The sequence below is a fragment of the Fundulus heteroclitus genome, chromosome 12, assembly GCF_011125445.2.
Source record: "Fundulus heteroclitus isolate FHET01 chromosome 12, MU-UCD_Fhet_4.1, whole genome shotgun sequence".
In the NCBI taxonomy this organism is placed as follows: Eukaryota; Metazoa; Chordata; class Actinopteri; order Cyprinodontiformes; family Fundulidae; genus Fundulus; species Fundulus heteroclitus.
In genome coordinates this window covers 33,214,868-33,227,305 of record NC_046372.1, presented here as the reverse complement: position 1 = coordinate 33,227,305, position 12,438 = coordinate 33,214,868, and the positions used below count along the sequence as shown (strand labels likewise).

At 42.1% G+C, this 12,438-nt stretch overlaps 1 protein-coding gene across 1 annotated transcript; it reads left to right on the top strand.

Annotated features, from left to right (window-relative positions):
* Positions 1-17: 17 nt before the first annotated feature.
* Positions 18-12,366, top strand: arid5a (AT rich interactive domain 5A (MRF1-like)). The gene is made up of 7 exons (XM_012863311.3): positions 18-2,970; positions 4,172-4,242; positions 8,526-8,694; positions 8,790-8,842; positions 10,363-10,460; positions 10,542-10,701; positions 10,801-12,366. The coding sequence occupies exons 1-7, from the start codon at positions 2,967-2,969 to the stop codon at positions 12,022-12,024; spliced, it is 1,779 nt and encodes a 592-aa protein (XP_012718765.2). The 5' UTR covers positions 18-2,966; the 3' UTR covers positions 12,025-12,366.
* Positions 12,367-12,438: the final 72 nt, after the last annotated feature.

The window sequence follows — 12,438 nt, the reverse complement described above, 5'->3', positions numbered from 1 at the left end:
AATTTAGATCAGTTCAAAAAAAAAACAAGAGGTTGAAATATGGAAAAGCTGCAGGGTTTTTCAGCGGTTTAACCAGAACTCGGATGTATGCGCAGTCTGAGTATTTTCTCTACCGTCCGTTTCCTGGAATGAGGTAACAGTTGGGGAATTCACCTCTAAACACTTGGGTTTCAATTTCAGGCGAAAATCTGATTTCACCTATCTGCCTTAACATCTGCCAGTTAAATAGTGCAGATAAAGGAAATAAAATGTACAGCTAAAGAGCAGACGTTGCCACAACAGTCGACAAAGAGAGGCTTGTATCCCATTTTTTTTTAGGGTCTGTCCGGCTTCTCGCTCAAATGCAAACTGTTCTGTTCTGTTTCTCTATTTGGTGTCCCTTTTAAATTTCTAGCTGATCTAAGCCTCTGTCTAATTCCAGCAGAAACTTTCCACTAACTATTCAGCCTAATGTAGTTTCAGAATGAAATTCCACTTGCGCACCTACACAATTTAGAAACCATGATCAACAAACAGAAAGGTCCCCTCCCACTGCTCTCTTCTTGTCTGCATTAAATTATTACAGATGCTCTCCTCAGATACATGTGATGTTTGAGCCCTGTTCATGAGCAAGGCAGGAATCCGATGCCCTAGTTAGAACCCTTTTTTTTTTTTTTTTTTTTTTTTTTTGCTGGTCGTTCCCAGTAAACTGAGTCAACCCCTCAGCTTGGAAACGGTTTGGAGCCTTTTTAAAATCACAAATATTCAGTCGTGTTCTCATTTAGATCGCGCTGCCCTCACCTTAAACCTCATGTTTTATGTTTCTGAAAGTCTTAAATGAATGGCAGGGGGATTTTCTCAGGCCCACAGCCTCTGCTTTTGCTCATCATCTTGTTGTCGTGCTAAAACCGGAGAGCAAATTTCTCACGCGTTCTGCAAAAAAAAGAAACACATTTTGACACAATTACAAGGAATTAGGTGTTTGAAGGCTCGCATGTGACTGAAATGACTGTCGTAGCTTCACCATACGTGATATTTTCAGGCAACGGTTATCGGAATCATCCTTGTTTTGGACTCGTCTTAAGTAAAGCTAGATTTTATTTGATTGAATTGTTTTCTATAATCTACAAATCTCCGGCTGCCAAAAAACAAAAAATCAAGGCCTACTTTTCGAGGCGCCTTCATATGAGCAGAAGCACAATTTGCAAGCAAAATTCACTTTATTTTTCTTGAAAACCTTTTTTTTTCTCCCCCTCCAAGCATTAGACGGCGTGCAGATTATTTAGCTTATTTTGACATTTTAGATGTTAATCGCTTTGAAATGTCAGTCTCTATCCGCAGCAGATGGAAGAGCAGGGCATCCCCCTTTTCGAAGAGATCAAAAACATGCGGAGGAAACGTGGATCGGCTCGAGTGTTGCCTGTTGACTCTTCTGAATCACGACATCTGCAGCTTTGTGAGATGGCCAGAGGGAAAACACAGCAACCAAAATCTATTTAACAAAAACATGTTGATTTTTTATATACTTTTTTTCAAGATGCTGGGGCAACATCTATAGTCTCCAAAAACTTAATTTTTGCCCCCCCAGCAGCTTAAACTCTGTAGACAGCACGCTGTAATTTATATTTGGCAGCAATTTAAAAAAGAAAATGCATTATGTGCTCGTCTGAAGTGGAGAGAAGCTGCTTCTGCATCGTCTTGAAACTTTATTTTTAACCAATATCAACGGGCAATAGTCAGTAGAAAGTGTTTTAGAGAAGTAGAAACGACTCTCTTCTCTAAAAATGTGAGGACTTCAGTTCATGCAGGTTCCACTCAGCAGTCTCACAACTTTTATTTACCCACATGTTGGGTTTATTTACCAAGGCAAAACTCCCTTCTTGTAGCATGAGGCACCTAGAATACAATCCAGTTATATGTTTACATTAGAACCCAATATCAGCTCATTTGTTTGTCTTTCACTGCCTTTTGACCATTTTTATCAGCTTTCTTTTGGCCTAAGAAGAAGCCAGGACGTACAATTTTAATCCGTCATATTCGAGCTGAAGTGCAAGCATAAAGCTTCTTCTTCACACGCTTTTATTAAGCACTAAATTCAGCCGACGTGTGATTATTTGCGCTGATGTGCAGTGACAAAAACTGCGTTGCACACTAACTTCCTTTTTATTTAAGAATAAATGTAGAAATCAATATCTGTTTTAATAGACATCCAGGAAATGTGACACTGACATTTAGAAGTCTTCAGACCTTTATTTGGACATCGGTTGAGTGCTGCTTTCACTTCCTCAAATTCAAGCAATTTTTGCTGAATTTGAGTCCAGTGTGTGTGTGTGTGTGTGCGCTTATAATAAAGGGTTTGGTTTTTGTTCCAGTTACGAAGGACCAATTTCAGTCCTAACGATAAGGTTGTTTATCTTTTCACTTTACCGAATGCTGACTTTAATTTCTGTAGTTTTCTTTTTCTTTGTATGAAAGTGGCTTTTCGTGAAAGGAATCTCCCAAATTACTTCTGTATTTTCTTTCAACTGTAACTTACATCAATGTGCACGCAATTTGACATTACTTCACAACTTTTTGGAGGTGATGTCATCAAATGCCTGGACATGCAGTTTAAGATTCCTTAAAGCTGGACTACAGTGCTGCTTTTAATAGCTTCTCACCCCGTTAAAATAGTGCGTGTGTAAAACGAATCTGCTGTTTACCCAAAGATTTAACTCTGCTGCCTTTTTTTTTTTTTTTCAGTTTGAATATCAGAGGATGGCATGGTGTGAACTGATACTGTGAGACTTGGTATGAACACAAAAAAAAGAGAAAAAAAAAAGAGAAACTCAGTTTCCCAGCCTCATTTGCTGTCATGGCATCAGTCAACCAATGAAACTCTCCCGCGGAGTCATCTTCCTATTTCGTGGTGTGAAGTTGAAGAGGTTGTCTCATGAATTACAGTCACAAAACACAGCGAGCCAAAGACTTGACAACAGCTTCTGGAGATGGGTGAGCAGTAACTCTTTATTTATGGCTATTTACAGCACAGGTGCTCTTTATATTTGTCCTTGTAAAATATCATGTTAGATAGTGATTGTGTCAGTACTACGTGAGCTTGAATTTATGAAATAGTACAGGTTTGAAAGTACTATCTATAGGTGTATATAGGTATATTTGTGTGTGTGTATATGTGTGTGTGTGTGTATATATCTTTTTACACACACACACACACACAAGTCCTGATTTTACTCTCTCCAATTTAAGCTTTTTGCACTGCAGTCAACATTTCCCCATCTATGTAAACCTCATTAAAGTTGTCTGATTGCTAGACTTCAAACGGTACTCGCCTATTAGAATCCGAGTACAAGTAAATCGTTTAATTCAGCGAGTCGGGAAATGTATTAAAAATATTTTCTTCATCACCTAAAAAGGAGAAGTAAGAGGCTACTGAAAGCAGAATTAAAGGTTTTAGCCACAAGCACAGGAAGCAAGTGATCTCAAGAGAGAAGCATATTGGTTTTGCTCTGAAGAGGAAAAAAAAAAAAAAAATGATATCACTGTGGGTGGAGGGCTCACAGGGTATTGAGATGATGGCAGAGAATGACATCTCTTTCTCAGAAGCGTATCTCCCAGGCTTGTGATTTTCTTACAGAGTTTGTGTTTCAGTTTCCCCTAAAGTGTGAGCGTCCCTGGATACGTGCGACGGGAGCAAACCCCATTCTCAAACACAACGCTGGCATTTTAGGGAGATAAAGTGGTGTCATGGTGCAGATTATTCACAGCATCAGTCCCCCCTCCCCCCCTTCCTTATAATAAAAACAGAGAGTCCATGGGGGGGTTGAAGCTGACAACTATACATTAATGCAGCTTTTCTGGGAGATTTCTCCGATTTCCAGCTACTGTAGTTCTTAGTTAGAATTTCATACAGTGCAACATAGAAGCGGTTGTGTTCTTGTGCAGGAAGTGGTTTTGCAACCTGCGGTTTTATATCACACTCTGTCAACAATATGCTCTACAGATTACCTCTTGTGTGTGTGTGTTTGTGTATCGATCAGTCCCCATGGCCTTCACACGGCGATCGCACAGAGCCGATCCGGGATCCCATCCAAATTAAGAGCGCTTCTCAAAATGAAGAAGTGCTCGCTTCTTTGAAATCGAACTCGCACAGCTTGCTTGACTTTTTCCCCTCTGTTGTGCTTGTGTGATGCAGCTGAAGAGGACCAGGGTGAGGCATCCCCACAAACAGCTGGCAGCGACGAGGACAAGGCCAGAGCCAAACAGGTATATTAAGAAACACAAAGAGATGAACAACAACAACAACAACTGGCCGGAGTTGGTCCTCTGGACAGTTTCCTGTACTTACAGTTAATTTGTCACTACAGACATGACTGCTCAGAATGTGTTATCTGCTGTTTTCATTTCCCCTTTTTTTTTTTTTTGCCCGATTTAAGACAAGGCCGAGCAGTTTGAAGGGCTGGTTCAGTGTGTGTGTGTGTGTGTGTGTGTATACAGTTGGTTCACCTTTTTTTTTTGGCTGATTGTGAAATGAGTTATGAGGAACATGCTTCTGTTTTGTATTCTAAGAAGGATCAACACAAAAGAGAGACAGACAGACAGAGAGAGAGAGAGAGAGAAAAAAAAAAGCTCAGATCTGACACGCTGCAATATTTTTTTTTATTGCGCATAAAGAAACTCAACGCCACTATTCTGGTAACTGAAGTGAGAGGTACAATATGAAAAGCACAAATTAGCTCATCAAATTTCCAAGGCCGACTCGAGTTGAAAGCCGGGCGGTTTCTGCGGTGACTTCTGCCCTCCAGATAGCATCGATCCTGAACGCTGCTCACAGTCATTGCGAGAATCGCACACACACACACACACAACGCGTTGACATCATCACCCACGCAAGTTTTCCAAAAAATTTCGTCGGTGAAAATCAAGCGAATGTTTCGCAATGATATTCTGCCCATGTTGTGGACAGAGATCTGTAGAAAAGAAGAGAGAGAAAGGGGGGAAAAAATGGTGGTTGGTTGGCTGGGGGGGGGGGGTCTACAGTATGTGGCTCACAGAGCAGACATTTCCTGTAGGCAACCGTCGATGCATGAACCTGAAACTTTTGTGAATCAGATGGAGAACACAATGGCTGAAAGTAAACAGTCCCCTTTTTTTTGGTGAGTGTAGGTGAATTTCACCCGGGTTTCTAATCAGATCGTTTCCTGCTCTGGAAAAAAAACAAAAAAAAACTGCTTTTACTATTAAAATCAGAGCTCTGACAGCTTAAGCTACATCTAAAGTGGTTTTTAAAAAAATCTCCCTTTCTGTTTTCACAACCGGCATTGGTGTGAAATCTGACTTGCGAAGGCTGTTCACAACAGTGGAAAGTCAGAGCTGCTCCCCGGTAGCTGGGAACGTCAGCCAGCAAGGCCGCTGCTCTGTGACTCAGTCGGGACTGTCTTCTTTAGAGCTCTGCACCTTCACTATTACTCACTCTAGAGGTTTGCTTCTCGGAACCAGGAACCACATAGAGGAACTTGATTCAATATGAAACCGCCTGTCGCTGTTTTGTTGTACAATGAGCGCCGCAGAAATAGCAGCTCCTGCGCCTGATGAGTCAAAGTCAAATATTGACATCCAATCCGTCGAAATTTGATCGGCCAAGGCAGCAGTGTGAGATTCTGCATTTGAATATGCACCGTGAAATTTCTCAATTCTTTGGATTTCGCTTGGGCAGCTGAGTGATTGTGACAGTATTTGTGGATGCCTGTGAGGAGAGTGAGAAGACGGCAAAAATATGTCAGCATTTTTTCTCTGTTTATGTGGTAACCAGGCATGCTGATATCAAAGCATACAGAAGTTTTAAAAAGTTACAAAATAGCTAAAAATGAATGTTCTTTTCACACAATTCCTACAATTCAAAGTCTTTCTAATGAAATGTTTCGGAAAGTGTTGCATTGACTGAAGTTTTTCAGCCTGCAGCCCTCAAAAAAACTGTTGACCCCCTTTTGGTGGGTGGGATTTTTTTTCCTTTTTTGGGGGGGGAAATTATGAAAAAGTCACAATATTGTGAGAAGAAAGAGTAAAATGACAAGAATAAGGTCGTATTTTTATAAGAACTTAAAACATTTAAAAAGAAGCGCAGCCTTCCTTCTGCTTTAAACTGTGACACGTTGAACATCTTGTAAAGTTATACTTTCACAAACAATGGTATACAAAATCTTTTTAGCACATCAGCATCAAGCCGCCCCTATTGTCCCTGTGCACCGCTGGTTAGCTGGTCGAAAGAAAACAGCCACGTTATTTCGCTCGCATACAATAGCCACAAATTCTTCCTTTTCAAAATATTTTGGGTTGCATAAAACACAGCAGGGAGAACACAAAATCTCCCTGCTGTGCATTTGTCTCGCTTGTCGAACCTTTCTGCAGCAATTCCCCCCAATGCTACATAATTTACACCCCCGCCACACAAATATCGCACCCACGACACGTTTTGTTTTTGTTTCTTTTCTTTTTTCTAATATGCCAGCAAAATGGGAAATCTCACTTTTCTTTAGCTGATGCCGAGACTTTAGCTGGCAGGCTCCACTAATTAACTAATTAATGTTACAACACAAAGAGCAGAGCGACAAGAAGGCACAATTTTCTGTGCAATAAATTTTAAATTTAGTCAAATTGAGTCATAAATATAGTCAAATTTAGTTTTAAATAAAGATGTTTGTTCTTTGTCAAAATCAAGAATAAATCAAAAATAATATATATGAAAGGATTATAACGGCAATATATAATTGTTTGCAGCAGCAGAATCCGTGTCTGCTCTTTGTGGTTAAAGGCAATGCACTCAGATCATGTTACATGTTTTAGGTGTAAGCACTAAATGATAGCGTTAAACCTACTTAAGGCTGATTGTAGCTGTGCTTGAGATCCGCAGGAGAAAAAAAATCACACTGTCTTTAGAAACTGATTATAAAGTGGTTGAACCCATGGTGCTAAAGCTTGGCAGATCACGTTCTTTTACATTGTGATGAACTCCATCAGATACTCTGTATCAGCAGATTTAAAAAAAAAAAAGGAATCTTTGAACATGTCACCAGAAAAGGAAAAAAGGCAACTTGTGGATCTTTATGTTAAGAGACTTTAGAGCAAAGAATGCACAGCTGTGTGGAGCTGTCGCACAGGAGTGGGTGGTTTAGTGGTTGCTGACAAGAAACTAAACCTCAAAGGAGAAGAACCAAACCAATTGAGCTGACTTTACCGTATTTAGGAGCAGAACTTCGAGAGTCCGCTGGAATTTTTTGCAATCAAGCATGCTCTAATTATTCTTTCATGTCAGCGGCCGTTGGCCCCGACGCTTCTCTAAAAGCAGGAACAGCGTTTATGCGGCCAGACACGTAAGCCCAACGTTAGTCACTCCACGTGGTTGGAACTTTCTAAAAAGATCTGTCCTGATCTTCTTCTACAATCAGGCATGACTACGCTTTGATAATATTTATCGCACTAGGGGATAACACAAGTTTAAAAAAAATAATCCAATTATAGAAAAAGTTAGCCCCAAAGAATGCGTTTCTCCTCTTGCTTTTTGTTCTTGATTCAGGCGTTTCTTCTGTTACATGTTTGAACAAGCGCATAAGCACAAATTCATAGAGAAAAAGCATCTTTTTTTCCCCCGTTTACCAACATCAAACATCATAACCGTGCTGTATTGCGGTCAGATCACCAACCAATCAGAGAATAGCTAAGCCTTAAAGGAAAACTCAAATTTTCAGGCAGAAGTGCAGCAGCAGAATAGAGTTTTACAAAAACGATAGACTTCTTAACATCAAACCAATAAAATTTGTCTTTAAAGGTGATTATTGGAACATTATGAAGGTATATCTAATTAAAAATGGTGTGTTTTTTTTTTCATTTTCTTGATTACTCCTTTGCTTTAATTTTGATGTAATGTTTTGTCATATATTAGAGCTTTTTTTCTTGTTTGAGTTTAATCTTTCCCCTGTGGTTTAGTTGGGGCCCTCCTTCTTTTTTTTCTTTTTTTTTTGGCCTGTCTGATGCAAAAAACAAAACAAAAAGTTAAGTTTGGTGGCTCATAGTCATCATACCAATACTTAAACTAATTTTATATGTAAGAAAAGAGTAAATAACCACTACAACCAAGCCAAATTTGACTGAAGACACAAAGCCACGTTGGATCCTTTGTTTAACACTTACAATAAGTAAAGTTTCTTTTCCACCTCACATATTCATTTGGCACCAGCTTGTTTTTCAAAGTGCCATCCGTGTTACCGTTGACTGACAACTGTAGACCAAAAACCCCACAAGTCTGCAGCTTTCTCTCCAGACAGGATGTGTAGCGGTTATCTATTGAAAGTAGCGGTAAAACCCTACTCTCTGATTTTGATGTTTCATTTCAACATTTGTGTGTTTTGAGATGACTCCTCTTTCTCATCTATAATATGATGCATTCAGCTGTAAATCATATTCCCGCACAGCGCAGTCATCAGTGTCATACTGTATAAATGTTTATATAAACGATGCTGTTTCTTTTCTTTTCTTTTTTTCCCCCCCATCAGGCGTCTCCCTGTGTTATTGAAATTCACGACTCTACGACCGAATGCGAGGACGAAACCAGACCCAGCAAGGTGCCGTTGGAGGAAAAGGCATTTATTGCAAGTTTGCACTCATTTATGAAAGATAAGGGTACACCCATAGAGAGGATCCCACATCTGGGCTTCAAACAGAGTAAGTTCATCTTCATTATCAATGCAATTCACCAGAAGTTTGCATAAAAATATTTTTGTTCTCATGGGTGCGCGTTTCCTTTTTCTCACTTCAAGTTGATCTCTGGATGATCTACAAAGCCGTTGAGAAGCTTGGGGGATATGAATCAGTGAGTCATGTTTAACTTGTTTTTTGTAAGGGCTCATTGTGAACTGATTTATGTTGGAAAATAGATCGCTCAGGTTATACACGCTAAACATGGCCACCACGGTACCACGCTGTGGGAGTCTGCTGAGCTCTCAGAATATTGTGTTCTTTTTGATGTCGCCAGTCAAGGATGAGTACCGAGAGCGAAACTAGCGTTTGCTTGAAACCCAAACTGGGCTAGAGCTGACCACCAACGCTTTGCTCCTGGGGTGTAAACTCAACAATATAGAGGCCGCACACATTCGCTCGAGCTGAAAAAAAAAAAAAAAAGACAAAAGAAAGCAGACACAAGCGATGTTTCAGGAAAGTAAACCGACTGACGTGGCTTTTGAAGGGTGGCCAGCCTCCACCTTCCTGTAAGACATTTTTAAAATTAGTTGTGAACGCAAGTGTGCCAACACCCAAAGACAGGATGCAGAACCAAATTACTATATTGTGAAATGCTGTTGCAGCTGGAAACGATAACGAGGCTAAATCTGAGAGCCGGACTTTTTGTTTAACTCCAAATGAATGCGTCTCTTTGAAGGACAGCGCAGGACTTTGATGAAAGATGTATAAGCAGTAAACATCTCGCGTACAATGGATAACTCTCCTGGCCTGTTCGTTCAGCAGAAATCCACACCGGCTGGTCCGTCAGACTTCTGCCATCTTAGAACGGCTCCTGTTTTTATGTAATCTCGGTTTTATTAACCTTCTAAGTTGCTATGTTTGTATTGTGCGGTTATATGTAGAGAAACCAGGAAATAGGAGGTTGTACAGAACAGGTTTTCATATAGTGTTTCCAAACAGAGTAACTTATAGAAAAGTAAAGCACCTTAAAAAGAAAAACTATTTAAGCAGTAATTGTTTTGTTGGGGTTTTTTTTTTTCACCCCGTTTCTCCTTTCAGTTTCTTTTCCTCCCAATTAAGTGTTTCACACAGGATAATCAGTTGTGATGCGCCGCCTTCTACCTCCAAACAAAACTATGCTTTTAGATTTCATCAAATAGCGTTAGCAGGACCCACGGTCTGTTTTTAAGACTGCAGAATTCAGATTGTTCTTGGCTCCGGTCGGACTAGCCGTTAGCTTCAGCCTTCGGGTCCAGTAGGCTGAATTGATGCTAAATAAATACAACAAAAGAGAGTTTTCTACTGCAGGTCGGATATTAAACGCCTATAACCTGACTTCCAATATTTGCAACTATCCCTTTACTGAGTTAACCTAAAAAAAAAACAATTCTTAAAGCTTTATGATCTCGCTGGTTTCTGTCTGTATTGCTATTGGAAGTAAATTGTGGTAAAAACGGTGCATGCTGCACAGCTATAATGGGAATAAGCTGCAAAATGGTCAAAAAAGGAGGGGGTACCATCATGGTGGCCATTTTGGACTTTTCACAATCTGTTGTGTGCATGAATTACAACATAACTGTGCAAATCATTTATCCGATTGATGAGACTGTAAAAACTGATAACTATGGATCTCCTGGTTTTGCTGAACAACAGGTGACAACCGGACGTCTTTGGAAGAGAGTCTACGATGAGCTTGGAGGAAGCCCCGGCAGCACCAGCGCTGCTACTTGCACTCGGAGACACTATGAGAGGTGAGAGGGATTCATTTAAACGGAAGAGATGGATCCAACAAAAGATGTTCGTAAACCTGACATCGATTGGCTGCCCGGCAGGTTGGTGCTGCCGTTCGAGAGACACATAAAGGGAGAGGACGACAAACCTTTGCCTCCGAGCAAACCACGGAAGCCGTACAAAAGAAACCAGGAGGGTAAAGTGACCAAGGCTGATGGGAAGAGGAAGAGGAGTCATTCTGAAAGAGAAATTGATTCTGAGGTAACAACGGCCAGCACTGACTAAAACTAATAAACTAATAAACAAAAAAAGTTGATATTTTCCTTTGAGTAACAGAATGTTCCCTGTCTTATCTTGAAGTTACTCCCCCAAAGAAGTCCAGATGCGGTCCACCAAAGTGAGACGATGATGAATCCTCACTTCGCCCTCTGGCCCCCCGGCTCGGACAGACGGCACCCGGAGCACCCCCAACCGAGCCGGACCGCTGGAGACTTCTGCACCCCTGTCAACGGCCACATCCTGCAAGTCCCTGCATCCAGCAACTGGGTTGCTCATCTTCCCTCTGCGGCTGGAGAGGTCATCTCTCCTCTGGAGAAGAAGAAGCGAATGGCCCAGGCCAGCCTGAATGTGCCGCACAGCTCCCAGAGGGAGGACAAGGAAAGGCCTTCGGTCATCCACTGCTCCCAGTCTCCGGCCCGGGCTTCTTCCAGCAGGAACTGCAATTCCTCGGAGGGCTCTCCTCTGCCCTTGTCCTCCTCCTCCTCGCGCAGTCCCTCCCCTCTTTCTGTCTCTTCAGAGGAGTCTCCAGCAGGGAGCGGGGACAAACCCAAACCCAGCTCCCCGTCGGCCGAGAACCGTTTGAGCATTACCAAAATCCAAGAGGACAAAAAGCCCGTGAGCTGCAGCCAGACGGCTACGAGTGCTTCAGCGCCCCAGAAGGACGCGTCTCAAATCGGCTCTCAAACGCCGACCACTGACTCTGTAAAAAGCCAAATAAAAGACTCCACCTGGAAGCCTTATCACAAAGCAGCCGGCAAATACTTCTCTTACCCTTTCCATTCATCCCCCTCCTTCTCAACAACTACCTCCAGCTTCACCAAAGTCATCCCCAAATCCGTGCAGCTCCTGCGGCCCGCTCCCATCCGGCCCGCCTACAAACTCCTCCACAGCAGGCTGCTCCCGACGGACAACGGCCTGGCGTGCCCTAAGAAGCAGGGCGGCGTGACCCCGTGGCATTATCCGATGGAGAAGAGGGACAGATCGAGGACAGTTCAGCAGAAAGTTCCTCCCGCTCAGCAGGGACTGTCCCAGACCGCCGCCGCCCTGCCGGCGTCGTGCGTCCTTTCCAGTTACGACAAATCAGCGAGAGACTCCCGGTACCAGCAGACGGTGCACCCGGCGCTCTTTGCCCACAGGATGAGACTCCCTCACTCGCAGCTAATGTACCACCCTGGGCCAGCCGGTCCAAGTCACTCTGCTCTTATCGGCCAGGTTTACCCGTACCCTTACCACATCCCTCTTTTAAATCCCCAAGTCGGATACCCGCTACCGGCCATGAATCCAGTTTATCCTCACAAGCTTTGAGAGGGATTAACCGGACGTTTTTAGAACGGCCCCCAACGCGGTTTCAGAAGAGAGGAAATAAGCGCAGTGAGACGTTTGGAGGATTTTTGTGAAACAGCCGAAGAGGCGCAGTATTAAACGAAAGATAAAACGTTTCTCTGCAGCTACTACAGCGAGGTCACTTAAAGGTAACCTGGGTCATGTGAATGCTAAAACTGTCTCATTTTCACCGTTCCCAGTCCAAAGCCCTACTCTGCTCTGCTATGATAAATAAAACTAAAACTCGTAATGCCTGGCAAATTCACACATCCTAGATGGCTTTAGGATTTAAAAAAAAAAGTTTTGCCACAATATCGGTTTTACCTCATCAATCTGTGATTGCACAGTTTCACTTCTTGTTCTTACAAGAAAACAACCCGGCTGTTGTTTTTTTAG